Here is an 18,160-nt window from a genome sequence, read left to right on the forward strand (position 1 = left end):
TTTTAATGTTTGTTTATTTTAGAGACAGACAAAGCACAAGCGGAGTCGGGGCACAGACAGAGGGAGACAGAATGGGAAACAGGTTCCAGGCTCTCAGCAGTCAGCACAGAGCCCGACGCGGGGCTCGAACCCGCGAACCGTGAGATCACGGCCTGAGCCGAAGTCGGACACTCAACCGACTGAGCCACCCAGGCGCCTCTATTACATCCATTTAAAGACGGGAACCATGGGGCTTGGAGCGTGTCAGTAACAGGCTCCACCGCCTCAGGCCACTTCCCTGCAGCCCGGCCAGGAGCTGCTCTGGGCCTGAACGCTGCATTTCCGCCCTGCCCAAAGGAGGGGGAGTGGGAGCTGGGCCGCCGGGCGTGGGAGGCGGGGCTTCCCGCGGAGGCGGGGCTGCTGGTGGTAGGGGCCCAGAGCGTGCGACGCCCCGAGGACCTTCCCGCCAGGGGCCAGGCTGCGCGGCGGGCGGCGGCGGCTCCTCACCGGAAGCGCGGCGTCTGCGGCGCCGGGTCGTCACCGGAAGCGGGGCCGCGGCGGCTCCTCACCGGATGTGCGGCGGCTGCGGCTCCTCACCGGAAGCGCGGCGGCGGCGGCGGCGGCTCCTCACCGGGAGCGGGCCGCGGCGGCGGCGGTGGCTCCTCACCGGATGTGCGGCGGCGGCTCCTCACCGGAAGCGCGGCGGCGGCGGCGGCGGCTCCTCACCGGAAGCGCGGCGGCGGCGGCGGCGGCTCCTCACCGGAAGCGCGGCGGCGGCGACGGCGGCGCCCCACCGGAAGCGCGGCGGCGGGTCACCGGAGGCGCGGCGCGGGCGGAGGCGCGGCGCGGCCTGACGTAACCGGGCGCTCGGCCCCGCCGAACGCGGCTGACGCTGCGCGGCCAGAGAGCAGGCCCCGCCGCCGCCTGGGCTTGGAACGCAGCGCGCGCGGCCATGGCCTCCGGCGCCGCAGCTAAGCGGGCGCAGGGCGAGCGGGCGGCGGGACGGCAGCCCCGGCCCCGGCCCCGTCCCCAGCGCGGGGCTGACCGTGTGCCCCCTCGTCTCGTCCCACAGAGGCGGACCCTCGACAGAGGCTGCTGCGCACCGTCAAGAAGGAGGTGGGTGCCGCAGGCGGGGGCGGGGGCTCGGGGCGCGATCCTGGGGGAGGGGGCTTCCAAAGATGGATCCAAAGATCGAGCAGACAGCGTTGGGATCATTAAGGTGCTCATAACAGAAGAGAGCTGTCCCTGCGGTTTTTGAAACAGAAAAGTTTCTGTGGTTTTTAAGAAGAATTTTCAGAGGAATTTAATTTATTCATGTCCATTTGTTCACTTCACAAGTAACTCTTCAGTGCCTGTTAGCTGCTAAGTGTTATCCTGTTGTTGTAGAATACAAACGTTCCCAAACCAGGCTCTGCACCCCAGGAGTTTGTTTTCAGCACTGTCCTTTGTGTTATTTACTCTATTTAGTGCTTACTAGGTGCCAGAGTCTCGTAGAGCTTGTAGCGATCATTGTTATTTTGTGTTGGCATTTGTTCCAGGTACCGTAAGCTCCCGGTGAGGAATCCGAGTTTTCAAGGACTGGGTAGAATCGACGGTAAGCGTGCAGAGTGAGTCGTTCAGTTTGGCAGGTAGAGAGGCAGAAGGGCCGACATTTGTGTGTTTGACAGTGTTTGCAAACTGTCGCGATTACGTGCTTGGCGGGGTACACAGCAGTGCAGAGGCGAAGGTGTGCGAGTGACCTTAGCGGGATTTATGAGCAGCTGGGTTTTGCTGGTAGAAAACGTGTGCTAGGACAATGGTTGGGAATGGGGTGAATACCTAGGGAAGACAAGCTTACGGAAGTTTCTTAGTGCTGTAGGAAGGAGTAGATCTTCCCCGATAGGCCTCGGGCAATTTCTTCGGTGGAATGCTTTTAGCGGCAAGTAATGGGTGACGTCTAACAGTGACTAAAACAGCAGGAACCAGAAACGTTTTGATGGTTCAGTGATGTCATCAGGATGCCAGTCGTCTCTTGTTCAGTTTTGGAGCTGGTGGTCTTTTCCTTTCTCCTTTCCGGGGTGGCTAATTAGCCACGGCTCCAGGTGTCACATTCTCGCACGGCAACTTCCAGTGGGTGGGAAGGACTGCTTTCCTTTGGGTGTTTCTTTTCACTAGGAAGAGGCTTGCAGCAGACTTCCTCTAACATCTTAAAGACTAGGTTAGGTCACACACTCATTCGCAACGGGTCCCTGGTAAATCAGGTTCTGTGATTGGCTTAGAATAATCCTTTCTCTTTTTGAAGCCGGGGTGAGGCCACCTTCTCTGTGTATGGAGACAATAAATATCCAAATAAAGTTGTGATTCTCTAGCAAGAATGAAGACTGTGCAATGGCTCTTAGGGAGGGAGCCAGCAGTATTTGATGCAGGGATTTTGGAGGATTTGAGGCAGAAGACTAATAGGATTAGATTTGAGTTAGGACACTCCGGTTGATGCATAAAATACAGATCACCAAGCCTTTTTCCTAAAGAGCCAGCGAATGTTTTAGGTGATGTGGTCTCTGAGCTCTGCCCTTGTAGTGTGAAAGCAGCCATAGCAGTATGCAAGTGAAGACATGGGACTATGCCCCAAGAAAACACTGTTTACAGAACCAGATGGCAGGTAGGATTTGGCCTGTGGCCGTAGTTTGCTGAAGCCTCATATGGAGGATAGGTTATAGGAAACCACATAAAGAGACTGGGAGGCAAAGGAAGCTCCTGTTTCCTTAGCCTAGTATTAGGCCATTATGAAACTTTCAGCTGTGTAGATTGAAAACGTCAGGGGGTTCAATTTATTCCATTAATTTTTCTTTCTGGGCCTTGTGTCTTTCTCATTTGTTTTGGTTAACTTTGTTTTAATCATTTAAGAAATAAGAATAATATTTGGTGCCTTTTTTTTCCCTGCGAAAATCATCAGTTAAGAACTCATGTTTGACTAGGGCGCTGGCAGGGGAAAGATAAAGCAGAGACCGAAACAGTATACTTAATACGAATTTGTGATTCCTGACTCTAAAAAGTTAGGGGGTGAGAGAGAACTCTCAGAAGATTCCGAGGTTTCCAGGTTGTGTGCAGGCATTTAAATTGGACATGAAGAATGAGTAGGACTTTATCAGATGAACAGAGGAGAGCAGGGGGAATGAGGACACAGTAATTATGACTTTTGATTATCTTGGCAATGACTGCCTTTAATAGGTGAACTATTTTTTAATTTTCTAAGAAATGAAGGAAAGGAAACAAACAAACAAAAAACTATAATCAGTAGTATGTTTTTATACTGGGTCTGATAGTTCTGTTTTTTCTAGAACAATCCCTGTTACTTCTCTTGATTCCTATCTGCCAGAAAAAATGAACTAAGTCCTAGTGTGTGGGAGAAAGTTAACTGATTTTTCATATTTGAGAGGAACTTGTATATGGTAGAACATAGTGGCAACCACCAGGATTCTCTTTTTTTTTTCTGAGTAAAATAGGATTGTTGCTTGTTGCACGCTTTCTGACATCAAGATTTCATCTATTCCTTTTAAACCATTCTTCAAATGGATATATAGGAATGTAGGACTTTTCAAGGCAAATACCAAGAGAAAGAGTTTCCAGGAAAGGTATTCTGTGACATAACCTTCTGACTGTAACCACGTGTAAGACATCAACCCAAATAATAGAAATTTCGTATAACTCAGTTGTGTTGGAGGCACCCTAACGACACCCAGATTTGATTATTGACTAGAAGAGCTCACAGACCTCGGCATATACTTGTACTCGTGCCTGTGGTTTGGTATGGGGACAGGCTGGAAAGGCCAATCTGCACCGAGCAATATCGTGCATGGGGTGAAGGCCAGAGGAGACCAAGCGCAGGCTTCCAGGAATCCTTTCTCTGTGGAGTTAGTAGGATGTGCTAAATTCCTCCAGCATGAAATTAGGACAGCACAAGTGAAATGTTGTGGGCCAGTACGAGGCTTATGGATACTCAGTGCCGGAGGTTTCATGAAATGCTAATCACATAGCCATCTTCTCCTTAGCATGTCCCCAAATTCCAGGTTTCCAGAAGGAAATCAAGTGTGCGGCCTGAAGCACATTGATTGTACCAGCACTTAGGCAGAGTGAGCGACTCTTAACCAGCTAGGGAATGGTGGGAATCCTCCTGAAATCCAAGATCCCAGGGAACCACCAAGGGCCAGTCATTCAAGTAGGATGTTCTGAGGGTAGCCCTCTGTGGCCCGCTGGATGAAACCTGTTCTGCATAGGAATTAATAGCCCTGACTTAATTTTTGGTGCTGTCTTAAGAGTTTATTGCACTAGCAAGTAATATGATGGTTACCATGGTAATGGTTTCAGTTTCATCATCCATATGAAGTCGGTATTTGCACAAAAATTACTAGGGCAATATTAGGTCATTATAATCTTTTTTTATGTGGCTAAGCTTTCATTATGATTCTTTTTTTTTTTTTTAATTTTTTTTTCAACGTTTATTTTTTATTTTTGGGACAGAGAGAGACAGAGCATGAACAGGCAAGGGGCAAAGAGAGAGGGAGACACAGAATCGGAAACAAGCTCCAGGCTCTGAGCCATCAGCCCAGAGTCTGACGTGGGGCTCGAACTCACAGACTGCGAGATCGTGACCTGGCTGAAGTCGGACGCTTAACCGACTGCGCCACCCAGGCGCCCCTCATTATGATTCTTAGATATGATAAGCATAATGATTTTCGACTTAAAATTAGAGTAAAATCTCTTAATTTTAAGGAAAACGCAGGTTTGATTCCTATAGTGCTGAATCCCTGTTTATAGTTATAATATTTGATCATATTCACCAATTGTTTTCTTGCCTAAGTATACAAATAACTTTTGTATTTTTGCATTTTGCTTTATGTATTTTCATATACTTCTTATGGGAGACAGTCCCCCTACTGTGTTACTTTGATCTCTATCTTAATTTTCAAGGTGACTGTATCGTGCGTTAATATACGCTAAGAGAGGCTTCAATGGATACCATGTTTTGTTGTTGGTGTTGTTTTATACATTTAATAAGTCTTATTCTTTACAGAAGTTTTAAGTTCACAGCAAAATATAATAGGAAGTACAGAGAGTCTCCACATACCATATCCCCGTACATGCCTACCCTCCCCTGTTGTCAACCTTTTGCATGACAGTGGTCCGTTTGTACTAGTATATTTTTTTCAGTTCCTTGGTTTAGTTTTGAGCGAGAGAGCATGCATGTGTGTGAGCAGCCAAGGGGCAGAGGGAGAGGGGAGAAAGAATCCTGTGCTGTCAGCACAGAGCCTGATGCAGGACTTGATCCCATGAACTGTGAGATCATGACCTGAGCTCAGATCCAGACTTGGACGCTGAACCAACTGAGCCACCCAGGTACCCTGAGAACAGTGGTGCGTTTTATATGGACACTAACTCTTCATTTTGAGGCCAAGTCTCTAATTTGCATTAGTGTTCATCCTTGGTGTTCTAGATTCTATGAGTTTTCACAAATGTGTAATGATGTGAGTCCACCTTTGTGGTATCGTGTGAAAGAGTTTCACTGCCTTAAACGTCCTCTGTGCTGTACCCCTTTATCCCTACATTCACCCCAACCCTTACCTCCATAGCCTTGCTCTTTCCAGAGTGTCATGTAGTTAGAATCATACAATGGATATCTTTGAATGTTTAGAAAGTTAAAATTCCCTGGTAATTGAAGGTCGGCATTCAAGACATTCTTTGCCCTTTGTTTTGTTTTGTTGCTCTTCAGTAGAGGATCTGATGACCTATGCCTTCCATGAAAAAAAGCATGATTTCTCTAGATGTGTGTCACCTAATGGGGAGGGTTGAGAAAAATGACATCGTGAACCATTACATAGCACTCACATTGGGATCATCCTCCTCTGTGATGTGCGGTGGGTGTAGATGGACTCTCTAGCAATGGAAGGAGACAGTCCCAAGAGATTAGAACTTTATCAAAGTGGAATGCCAAATCCTTCTTACTTACCTTGCCATTGGAAATAAGGTCAGGGAGAGTGTGCTTGCTATGGTGTGGCCATGCTGCAAAGGACAATAGCTATAGAGCCCACTTTGTGAGGGGGTGTTTCATCCTGAAACTGAACAGTCTCTACTGAAGGGCTGGGGAAGTTCTGTCATGTTACAGCAAAATAAACATACTCTCTTTTAACTACTCTAATAGTGTAAGTCCAGAAAAATCGTGCTAGTTTCAGATTGACATTGTCAGCTCTGATAATCATTCTCCTAACAATACCATTTTCCTCCAGTGTCTTAGAGTCGGTCAGTGATGGTCAATGTAAACATCACTTCACCTGTAGGTGTCAAATTCCAATAAAACCTATTTTTGCTTTTGGTCTTAATAGAGGAGAAAGTAAGATTTCTTAGTGCTTGAACCCTACCAATCGTATAATTACCATTCAGTGTAGTGTGGTTTCCAGGTGTGGTCCCAAAGGCATACTTTTTAACCAATCATAAGCCATACACTTGTAATTTCCTCTATTTTTCGATTGTTGATTTAACATGTATTTTGCTTTCTTCTCTAGGAGGAGATAAGAATGCTGAGGAAGACTCTATAACCAGGTAGGATTTTTATGGATTTGTAAAGATGACATTTGTTGGGGCACCTGGGGAGCTCAGTCGGTTAAGGGTGTGACTCTTGATTTCCACTCAGGTTTGTGAGTTCAAGCCCCACGTTGGGTTTTGTGCTGACAGGCTCCATGGGATATCTTCCCCTCTTTCTGTGTGCACTCACTCTCAAAGTATAAAGGAATGAAATGAAATGAAATGGAAATTGAAAGGAAAGGAAAGGAAATGAATGAAGTGAAAATTATGTGTTTCCTAAGGGAATGCAGAGAACAAAAGGAGTTGTTGAGTGTTCTACCCTGGACTAGACACTATTTCTTATGGGTAACATCTGTTCAGTTGTATAGTCACCGCATAGCTATGCAAAGTAGCTGTGTTATTGTAGCCTACGTTTTATTTCTTTGGCAAATGCGGTTCAGGGAGGTGGATTACTCGCCCCATGATTCCATAGTTAATGGGTAGCTGAGGGGTTTGCCCATCAGCCCGTGAAGCTTCCACATCCATTCTCTGGTTCCTCAGCAGCTCTGAGATGAAGATACAGATCCTAGTGCAGATCAATTCAGAATGTCAAAGGTAATGATGTCGGAACTCTAATTTAGGGTTTTCTTAAGAATCCAGGTTAGTCCAAGCATTTGCTCTTATATATTTGACCACTAGTGCTAACAAAAGTCATTAGTGCAGTGGTAACTAGTCCCTTGTTTTTGCCATCAGAGATTTTAGGGTGGATGTCAGCTATGGCCATGGTGTCACGGCTTTTACATAATAAGCAAGATCTTGTCAAGCAGCACCTTAGATGTGGTGATATCTCCTCTTTTGAGCCAAATGATTTTTCTGTAAGGGAAGGATATCTAGTTGTAGACCATGTTACGTTAATTAAATTCAGCCTCTCTTTCGAGGATTTTGCTGTATGATTCTCTGTTGCCTAAGTTCCCAGTCTGGTTTCCCTTTGGGTTAGTACCCTTGACTAGTTCTAGGCAGCTTTTTCTTTGTTTGGAGATGTGTTTCCCCATGACTTTTCTGTACTGTGTTTTTGCCTTTTTACTTTCTTCTCTGGTTTTCTTGGTATTTTTTTTTCCATTAATTTTTCCACTTCTGCTAGCGAAGGACTCTCCATTTTTCCAGAGGCCAAATCAAAAGCACTTAGAATCTCACGATTTAGGGAACCTCAGAGATTAATTCATCAAAATACCCTCTGGTACTTCAACCTCTGTTTAACCTCCTTGCCCAATGGTTGTTTCCATGGAGAATTTGAAACACAAAAGAGATTGAAGTGACCTGTTTGGATATGATACGTGACAGAAATGAGATTTCAATTCGGGTTCTTTTCTTGGTTTCTTTCTTTCCTTTCCTTCTTTGTTTTTTGTCTTCATTGTGCAGGGAAATGTTTTAATAATACAAAGCTGGAGAGTGGGTCTAATGAACACAATGAAGGAGAGTAAGAATCAAATTAACAGAAGAGAGCAGGTTTCAAGAAGAACAACACTGAGTTGGATAGGAATAAGAGTTTTAGAAGAGACATCAGAATATGGGGGTTTATGCCAAGTGAGATAAAGGTGAAAGACAGGAATGAAGGACCCAGGATTAGTGGAGTTGTTTAGAAAGGCATATTCAACTAGAGTGTTCAAGAGGGTCCCGACCAGGTTTATGGTTTTGTGTGTGTTGGGTTCATTGAAGGTGCGAGCATACTTCAGATTTTCTGATGAGAGAGATTAAAAATCATTTGAGCTGCTGGGAAGAGTCTGTTTACAGCAAATAGAACTATGATATCATCTACTTCCACCCCAACTGAGGGAGGATGGCTTAGATCCTCTGAAGGAATTGGGGTGGGGGGTGGAGATTCTGAACAACAGAGATGTATGGCCCAAGGCAAGCTGTCTCCTCACTCCACCTCTTTTCCTAAATCTTTGATGCCCTTCCCATGTACCTGGAGGGCTGGGCAGGGGTAGGACTGACTTGTCAAATCAGTTAGGGAGCTTCATCTGGATAGGTGATAACATGCCTATGTTGAGGAGACTGTGTGGATGACTGAGACTCTCAATTAGCATGTTCTCCGGGAGCAGGACATGGCTCCTACCCTCGGTCATTTGAGCCCATTCTTGTACGAGTCTGTGCCTTCATAGGCTAAAGATTGAAAGGTTGGAGAATGCCACTGAACCATGCCGAAGAGTGATATAGCAGTGGGAGCTCATCGGGAAGAAAATATTCAGGCAGCGTATAGAGAAATAGAGGCACAACTACCAGGACCATTTTGATCACAGTGTCTCTCCCTGAAGGCGTGGAAGGTCTTGTTAGTTATTATGGACCTAAATAAGGCAAGAGCAGTGTAGGAACAAAGTTGGCCTTTGGAATTTTTAATCTTTTAATCTCTAGTTAGTACTTCCACTCATAACATAGAAACCTTAAATTTGGTCTATTAAATGGAGGTCTACCTGACACACAATGTAATATGTGATGCAACATCTCTAGATGTTCCACGATGCTCGCCATAAGCGTAGCTCCCATCTGTTAATGTATGATGCTATTACGATACCACTGACTAGATTCCCTATGCTGTACCTTTGAGCCTTGTGATTTATTCATTCTATAATTGGAACCCTGAACTTCCCTCTCCCCGTCACCCATTTTGTCCATCCCCCCACTGGCCCGCTCTTCTGGCAACAGTCAATTCTCTGCATTTATGGGCCTGTTTCTGCTTTTTCTCTGTTTGTTCATTTGTTCCCCTTTTTAGATTCTACAAAGAAGTGAAATCATATAGGATTTGTCTTTCTCTGACTGACTTATTTCACTTAGCCTCCTACGTCAAGGTATATCCATGATGTTACACGTGGCAAGATCTCATTCTGTTTTATAGCTGCATAATATTCCATTGTGTGTCTGTGTGTGTTTGTGTGTGTGTGTATGTGTGTATGCGTGTGTGTATGCGTTTGTGTGTGTGTGGTCTGTTCATGTACTGGTGGACACTTGGGTTGCTTCCATAGCTTGTCTATTGTAAATAATGCTGCAATAATGATAGGAGTGCATATATCTTTTCAAATTAGTATTTCCATTTCCCTTGGGTAAATAAATACCCACTAGTGGAATTACTGGATCCTATGGTATTTGTATTTTTAATTTGTTGAGGCCCGTCCACTCTGGCTTTCACTGTGGCGATACCAATTTACATTGCATGACTGGTGCACAAGGGTTGTTTTTTCTCCACACCCTGAGCAACCCTTATTGTTTCCTGTGTGTTGAAATGGAGCCATTCTGACAGATGTGAGGTGAGAAGTCATTGTGGTAACGTTTATAGATTTAATTTTCAACCATTTCAGAGAATTCCCTGCCTGTCACCCTTGGTCATGGAAACTCAGACTGGGTCTTTCCTGGAGATTTCACAGGTTAGGAGAGGTGGAGGCAAAATAGAGAACTGAAAGCTTTTTTAAAACGGGGTCCAAATTTTGAAAGACCTGCACTCTGGAATCCGTAAAACACTGATGAAAGAAATTGAAGGTGACGGAAAGAGAAAGACATCCGATGCTCATAGATGGGAAGAATACTTATTTTGAAAGTGTCTACACTACCCAAAGCAATCTACAGATGTAATGCAATCCCTGTCAGTGTACCAACAGCATTTGTCACAGAGCTAGACAAACAATCCTAAACGTTGTATAGAACCACAAAAGGCCTTGAATGGCCAAAGCAATATTGCAAAAGAGGAAACCTGGAGGTATCACAATCTCAGATTTCAATTTTATCCCAAAGCTGTAGTAATCCAAACAGTATGGTGGGTACTGGCGTAAAAAGTAGCCACATAGCTCAATGGACTAGAACCGAAAACCCAGAACTAAATCCACCACTGTATGGTCAGTTCATCTTCCACAAACAGGAAAGACTATGCAGTGGGGAAAAGGCCGTCTCTTCACCAAATGGTGTTGGGAAGAGTGGACAAGCCACATGCAAAGAATGAACCTGGAGCAATTTCTTTACCATACACACAAAGAAACTCAAAAGGAATTAAAGACGTAAGTGTGAGACCTGAAACCATAAAATATCCTTAAAGAGAGCACAGGCCGTCATTTCTCTGACTGTGGCTGTAGCAACATTTTACTAGTTCTGTCTCCTGAGCCAAGGGAAACAAAGCAAGAACAAACTATGGTGACTACATCAACCTGCAAAGCTTTTGCACAGTGAAGGAAACCGTCAAAACTAAAAGGCAACCTCTGGGATGGGAGAACATGTTTGCAAATATTTTGCAAATCCAGTAAAGGGTTAGTATCCACAATGTATAAAAAATTGATACAAGTCAACATCCCCCCCCCTCCAAAAAAGCCCAGTTTAAAAATGAGCAGAAGACATGACCAGACATTTTTCCAAAGACAACATACAGATGGTCAACAGACACATGAAAAGATGCTCCCCAAAACTACAACGAGATACCACGTCACACCTGTCAGAATGGCTAAACTCCAGGACACAAGAAGCAAGTGTCTGCGAGGATGTGGAGACAAAGGAACCCTCTTGCACTGATGGTGGAAATGCAAATGGGTGAAGCCCCTGTGGAAAACAGTATGGAGGTTCCTCCAAAACTTAAAAACAGAAGTATCCTATGATCCAGTAATTGCACTACTGGATACTACCCAAGAGAATACAAAAACACGAATTCCATGGGACACACGCACCCCTGTGTTTATTGCAGCATTATTTCCAATACCCAGCGCAAGGGTCCATTGACAAATGAGTGAACGAAGAAGAAGTCCTATATTTATGTTTGTGTGTGTATATGTATATGCATACACAACACACACACTCTGGAATATTACTCAACCATAAAACAATGAAATCTTGCCATTTGCTCACCTGGATTCAGTCTGAGAGTAGTATGGTAAGCAAAGTCAGGGAAAGACAAATACCATCTGATTTTACTCATGTAGCACTTAAGAAACAACGAGTGAGCAAAAGGAGGAACAAAAGGGGAGAGACAAACCAAGAAACAGGCTCTTAATTGCCGAGACCAAACAGATGGTTTCCAGAGAGGAGCTGAGTGGTGGGAGGGGTGAAGGAGGTGATGGGGATGAAGAAGTGCCCTTGTCATGATGAGCACGGGGTGAGTATGGAGTTGGTGAAACACTATATTAAACTAATACATCACTGGATGTTCCTATTACTGGAATGAAAATAAAACTTAATGAAAAAACCAGAGGCCAACTTTTAATTATACCAAGAAACTTCATTGAATAAACAGATAGCTGAGCTTTCCCTTAATTTTTGAAATTTTGTGTTTAAATAAATGAACATGTTTTTGTTGTATATTTTTGCTCTAAAGGCTTTCCGACAAACCTGGTCCTGATGATTCATGGCCTACATCACCTAGCCAAGGCTTAGATTTCGGTACCAAGGTAAAGTACCCACCTGTGAAACTCACTTCCTGCTCTGAATTTAGTTTTCTCCAGTATTTACTCTTAAAATTTAACAGTAGCCTGTATCATCATTTTATGTGTGTAATGGAAAGTTAGCAAGAACAAACCCCTTGACAGATACATGACGTGTTGAATTTTTTGTTTTGTTTTGTTTTGTTTTACTTTGGTAAATCCTAGAGGTGGAGGCTGAGAAAAGAATGGGCTGGAAAATATATAATGACGGTAAAATTATATTGGGAAAATCTTTCCCATAATGGAGGAAATGCGACATTTGGTTAAGGATAAGGATTCTTACCGTGATAGTAACATGACTGATAATACTCATGCCTAAACGAAATCTTATTGGATCCAAGTATCTATTGTACGTGGCCCCCGCCCCGGGCAAGTTTTATTCTGGTGAGATACAGGATTTTCCTTGGTCTCTATCCTTTGTTCTATATTTAGACTAAAATAATATTAGAAAATGTAGAAATTTAGATGTTTGCATTATTTCTCAACATTTACCTTACAAAGGTGTTCCCCTGTATTTTTAAATAACTCCATGAAGAGTAAGTGAAAATTGTGCATCTCCCTGAAGAATACATATTTTGCTGAGAAGAGTAGCCCTATGAGCAGAGGCTCTTCTTAGCCAAGTTGTCAAGTTTCTAATTTCAGAAATCTTTCATATTCTAGCTTTTAAAAATATCCCCTCCTAGTCCTTGTGTCAGATTCTAAAATTTAAAGTTTCAGACATCTGCTATTTATTTAAATATTCATTTCAAAGCCCCTAAATCATTATAAGCTACTGGAGGTTAGGAAACATACTTGTTTGACTCCTGGAGCTCCTAGAATGAAGTCTTGCTTGGAAGAAGCAATGTCATAGGTTTTGAATGTGAAAAAAATGAGTAGGGAAATGGAATTCCGTAGAATGGAATTTGAAAAGTAATGAAATACGCATGATGTATCACAATTAAATATGTGAATTTAAAAAGTAAGGCTTCAGTTTATATTCCGTTTAGTGTTTAATACGTATAAACGCAAAGCGATTCTATTGAGAAAATCAGGAGTTACATACGAAAGAAGGTTACCATATATCTTTAGTCTCCTCCCATTGTGAGCTTAGAATTGCAGAGAAAAGGTCCTCAGCCTTTGTTTTTTCAACCCCATCTGTGTCCCATTACATACGTCCTTTGAAGGTTCACATTACTTCCTAGAATTCTCATTCCCAATTCTTTCTCCATAGTGAAAGTTGATGTGTTAGGAACCTCTCTTTTTCTGTTCTTTTGTTAGTCTAGTAAGAGTTGATAGCTTTTAGGAAGCGATAGATGCCAGCAATTGAACAATTTATTTTATCGTGAAAAAACTTAAATTCTTTATTACAGTATTTATAACCAGATAACTGTAGAGTGATAAAAGTCAGTATTATTAGGGATATACTGTGAATCAAAGCCTCTGTTTTACGTATACATTATATATATATGTATATGTATATATATATATATATCTATATATATATATATCTTTAAAAGGTTTAAAAGAGACTATTGCTCATAGTTTATTCCCAGTCCTACTTACGTACCTGTTGAAAAATGTATGTTGTTTCCACTTACCTTACTTGGCTCACATTTCTCCTTTTCTTCCTTGTCTTAAGCTCATGCTTGATTGATTGGTCATGTCTTATATTTTTTACCTTTTTTCCTCTTCTCCCCCCATGCTTTTTAAGGTATTTTTTTATTTTTTTAAAGTTTATTTATTTTGGAGCGAGAGAGAGAGAGTGCAAACAGGGTAGGGGCATAGACAGAGGGAGACACAGAATCCAAAGTAGGCTCCAGCTCCGAGCTGTCAACACAGAGCTCAATGTGGGGCTCAAACCCACAAACCGGGAGATCATGACTCATGAGCTGAAGTTGGACGCTGAACTGACTGAGCCACCTACGTGTTCCCCCCACCATGCTCTTTTTTAATGGTTTACCCCTACCCTAATTTTTCTTTGCAGAAAACATTTCTTTAGTGTCTGTTCTTTTAGTACATCACTTTCTGTCAACTCCATTGTCAACATATTGGTTATGGAATTCTACTGTCTGTGTGTGGTTTTCATCCATGGCTCATTGCCCCACAAGGTTTATTATTCTTTTCTTCTCTTTCTTGGAAGGAGCTGAGCTAAATGTTTTTGTAATGTTTGTATTTCTCTTGGAAAGAGAGTGAGAGAGAGAAAGAATGAGTAAGTGCTCATTGTTGTGATCTGAAACTATGCAAGGTATGATCTCAGTCCTTTTATATTTCTGGAGGGCTGTTTTGTGACCCAAGATGTCACTTATATTGGAGAATGTTCTATGTGCACTTAAGAGAAATGTGCATTCTACTGCTGTTGGATGAAAAGATCTCAATATATCGGTGTTGATATCCAGGTATATAAATGTATATATGAAGGCCAATATATATCTGTGTATATCTGAATACATCTGGTCCAGTGACACACTGGATCTGTGTTTCCGTACTGATTTTCTGCCTTGACGATCTGCCTATTGCCATGCGTGGAGTCTTAAAGTCGTCTACAATCATGGTATTTCTGTTTATACATTTATTCATGTTTGTGATTCATCGATTCATATATGTGGGCGTTTCACTTTGGGGGCATAAACATTTGTAATTGTTAGCTCCTCTTGGTGGATAGACCCCTTAATTGTGATAAAACGCCCTTCTGAATCTGTTACTAGAGTCTCTGGTTTAAAATCTAGTCTGTCTGGTGGAAGTATGGCGACTCCAGCTTTCTTTTGACTTCTAGTAGCATGATAGGTGGTTCCCCATAGCTTCACTTTGACTCTGGAGGTGTCCTGGGGGCTGTCTTGTTGACAGCATATAGATGGATCTTGTTCTTTGGTTTTGCTTTGTGTTTTATCCATTCTGATTCCCTGTGTCTTTTGATTGGGGCATTGAGTCCATTGACATTCAGAGGGATTAGTTAAAGATATGGATTCAGTGTCATTGTGTTATCTTAAGGTTTCATGCTTTTGGTGAGGCCTCTGGTCCTTTGTAGTCTCTGCTGCTTTCCACTCACAGAGTCGCCCCTTAGGATCTCCTCTAGGGCTGGTTTAGTGGTCATGAACTCCATTAGGTTTTGTTTGTCTGGGAAAGCCTTTCTCTCTCTTTCTATTCATACGACAGCCTTGCTGGGGAAAGGATTCTTTGCTGCATATGTTCCCATTCAGCACATTGACCGTTTCCTACCCCTCCCTTCTGCCATGACAAGTTTCTTTGGACAGGTCTGCTGCTACCCTTATGTGTCTTCCCTTGTAGATTAAGACCCGTTTGTCCCAAGCTGCTTTCAGAATTCTCTCTTGATCTTTGTATTTTTCCAGTTTTGCTTTGACATGTCATGGTGTTGCCCTGGTTTTGTTGATTTGGAAGGGAATTCTCTGTGCCCCCAGACCTTGGATGCCTGTTTCCTTCCCCAGAAGAGGGAAGTTCTCAGGTATAAGTTGTTCAAATAAACCTTCTGCCCCTTTCTCTCACTCTTCTTCTTCTGGGACTCCTATTATGTGGCTAATATTTCATCTCACCGAATCAATTAGATCTCTAGTACCTGCCTCGTGGTCTAGTAATTTCCTTTCTCTGCTTCATCTTTGTCCACAATTGTATCTTCTATTTCACTGATTCTCTCTTCTGCTTCTCCCATCCTTGCTGTCACTGCATCCAGTTTGTTTTGTAACTCGTTTACAACATTTCATTTTCGGCATTCATGGTGACCATTCCTTAGGTCCTTGATCTCTGAAGCAGTAGATTGCTATCTTGTATGCTTGGTTTCAAGCCTGGCTATGCGTCTTATGAGTGTTATTCCAAAAACGTGCTCAGATATATTGTTTCTGTCTCCTTTGAGCACTTCTCTGGCTGTCCTTTCTTCCTGGAAATTTTTTGAGGAGAATTTTTAGTTTTTAAATATATGAAATTTATTGTCAAATTGGTTTCCATACAATACCCTGTGCTCATCCCAAAAGGTTCCCTCCTCAGTACCCATCACCCACCCTCCCCTCCCTCCCACCCTCCATCAATCCTCAGTTTGTTCTCAGTTTTTAACAGTCTCTTATGCTTTGGCTCTCTCCCACTCTAACCTCTTTTTTTTTTCCTTCCCCTTCCCCATGGGTTTCTGTTAAGTTTCTCAGGATCCACATAAGAGTGAAACCATATGGTATCTGTCTTTCTCTGTATGGCTTATTTCACTTAGCATCACACTCTCCAGTTCCATCCACGTTGCTACAAAAGGCCATATTTCATTTTTTCTCATTGCCACGTAGTATTCCATTGTGTATATAAACCACAGTTTCTTTATCCATTCATCAGTTGATGGACATTTAGGCTCTTTCCATAATTTGGCTATTGTTGAGAGTGCTGCTATAAACATTGGGGTACAAGTGCCCCTATGCATCAGTACTCCTGTATCCCTTGGATAAATTCCTAGCAGTGCTATTGCTGGGTCATAGGGTAGGTCTATTTTTAATTTTCTGAGGAACCTCCGCACTGCTTTCCAGAGTGGCTGCACCAATTTGCATTCCCACCAACAGTGCAAGAGGGTTCCCGTTTCTCCACATCCTCTCCAGCATCTATAGTCTCCTGATTTGTTCATTTTGGCCACTCTGACTGGCGTGAGGTGATATCTGAGTGTGGTTTTGATTTGTATTTCCCTGATAAGGAGCGACGTTGAACATCTTTTCATGTGCCTGTTGGCCATCCGGATGTCTTCTTTAGAGAAGTGTCTATTCATGTTTTCTGCCTATTTCTTCACTGGGTAATTTGTTTTTTGGGTGTGGAGTTTGGTGAGCTCTTTATAGATTTTGGATACTAGCCCTTTGTCCGATATGTCATTTGCAAATATCTTTTCCCATTCCGTTCGTTGCCTTTTAGTTTTGTTGGTTGTTTCCTTTGCTGTGCAGAAGCTTTATATCTTCATAAGGTCCCAGTAATTCACTTTTGCTTTTAATTCCCTTGCCTTTGGGGATATGTCGAGTAAGAGATTGCTACGGCTGAGGTCAGAGAGGCCTTTTCCTGCTTTCTCCTCTAAGGTTTTGATGGTTTCCTGTCTCACATTCAGGTCCTTTATCCATTTTGAGTTTATTTTTGTGAATGGTGTGAGAAAGTGGTCTAGTTTCAACCTTTTGCATGTTGCTGTCCAGTTCTCCCAGCACCATTTGTTAAAGAGACTGTCTTTTTTCCATTGGATGTTCTTTCCTGCTTTGTCAAAGATGAGTTGGCCATACGTTTGTGGGTCTAGTTCTGGGGTTTCTATTCTATTCCATTGGTCTATGTGTCTGTTTTTGTGCCAATACCATACTGTCTTGATGATGACAGCTTTGTAGTAGAGGCTAAAGTCTGGGATTGTGATGCCTCCTGCTTTGGTCTTCTTCTTCAAAATTCCTTTGGCTATTCGGGGCCTTTTGTGGTTCCATATGAATTTTAAGATTGCTTGTTCTAGCTTCGAGAAGAATGCTGGTGCAATTTTGATTGGGATTGCATTGAATGTGTAGATAGCTTTGGGTAGTATTGACATTTTGACAATATTTATTCTTCCAATCCATGAGCAGGGAATGTCTTTCCATTTCTTTAAATCTTATTCAATTACTTTCATAAGTTTTCTATAGTTTTCAGCATACAGATCTTTGACATCTTTGGTTAGATTTATTCCTAGGTATTTTATGCTTCTTGGTGCAATTGTGAATGGGATCAGTTTCTTTATTTGTTTCTGTTGCTTCATTGTTAGTGTATAAGAATGCAAATGATTTCTGTACATTGATTTTGTGTCCTGCAACTTTGCTGAATTCATGTGTCAGTTCTAGCAGACTTTTGGTGGAGTCTATCGGATTTTCCATGTATAATATCATGTCATCTGCAAAAAGTGAAAGCTTAAATTCATCTTTGCCAATTTTGATGCCTTGGATTTCCTTTAGTTGTCTGATTGCTGATGCTAGCACTTCCAACACTATGTTAAACAACAGCGGTGAGAGTGGACATCCCTGTCGTGTTCCTGATCTCAGGGAAAAAGCTCTCAGTTTTTCCCCGTTGAGGATGATGTTAGCTGTGGGATTTTCATAAATGGGTTTTATGATCTTTAAGTATGTTCCTTCTATCCCGACTTTCTCAAGGGTTTTTATTAATAAAGGGTGCTGGATTTTGTCAAAGGCCTTTTCTGCATCGATTGACAGGATCACGTGGTTCTTCTCTTTTTTTTTTTTTGTTAA

General features: G+C 42.7%; 1 protein-coding gene across 3 annotated transcripts in view; it reads left to right on the plus strand.

Moving 5' to 3' along the window:
• The first annotated feature begins 791 nt into the window (after nt 1–791).
• The window catches only part of LOC122495377 (small G protein signaling modulator 1-like), a 49,598-nt gene continuing 32,229 nt past the window's right edge, over nt 792–18,160 (plus strand). For 2 of the 3 annotated variants that reach the window (XM_043601028.1, XM_043601029.1), the window contains exons 1-4: nt 792–1,095; nt 1,518–1,573; nt 6,516–6,552; nt 11,858–11,930. In XM_043601028.1, coding sequence (XP_043456963.1) covers nt 932–1,095; nt 1,518–1,573; nt 6,516–6,552; nt 11,858–11,930 — 330 coding nt within the window. In that variant the 5' untranslated portion in view covers nt 792–931. The remainder of the gene's footprint in view (nt 1,096–1,517; nt 1,574–6,515; nt 6,553–11,857; nt 11,931–18,160) is intronic. The other variant, XM_043601027.1, reaches the window with a different exon arrangement.

This window comes from Prionailurus bengalensis, chromosome F2 (genome assembly GCF_016509475.1).
Source record: "Prionailurus bengalensis isolate Pbe53 chromosome F2, Fcat_Pben_1.1_paternal_pri, whole genome shotgun sequence".
NCBI lineage: Eukaryota > Metazoa > Chordata > Mammalia > Carnivora > Felidae > Prionailurus > Prionailurus bengalensis.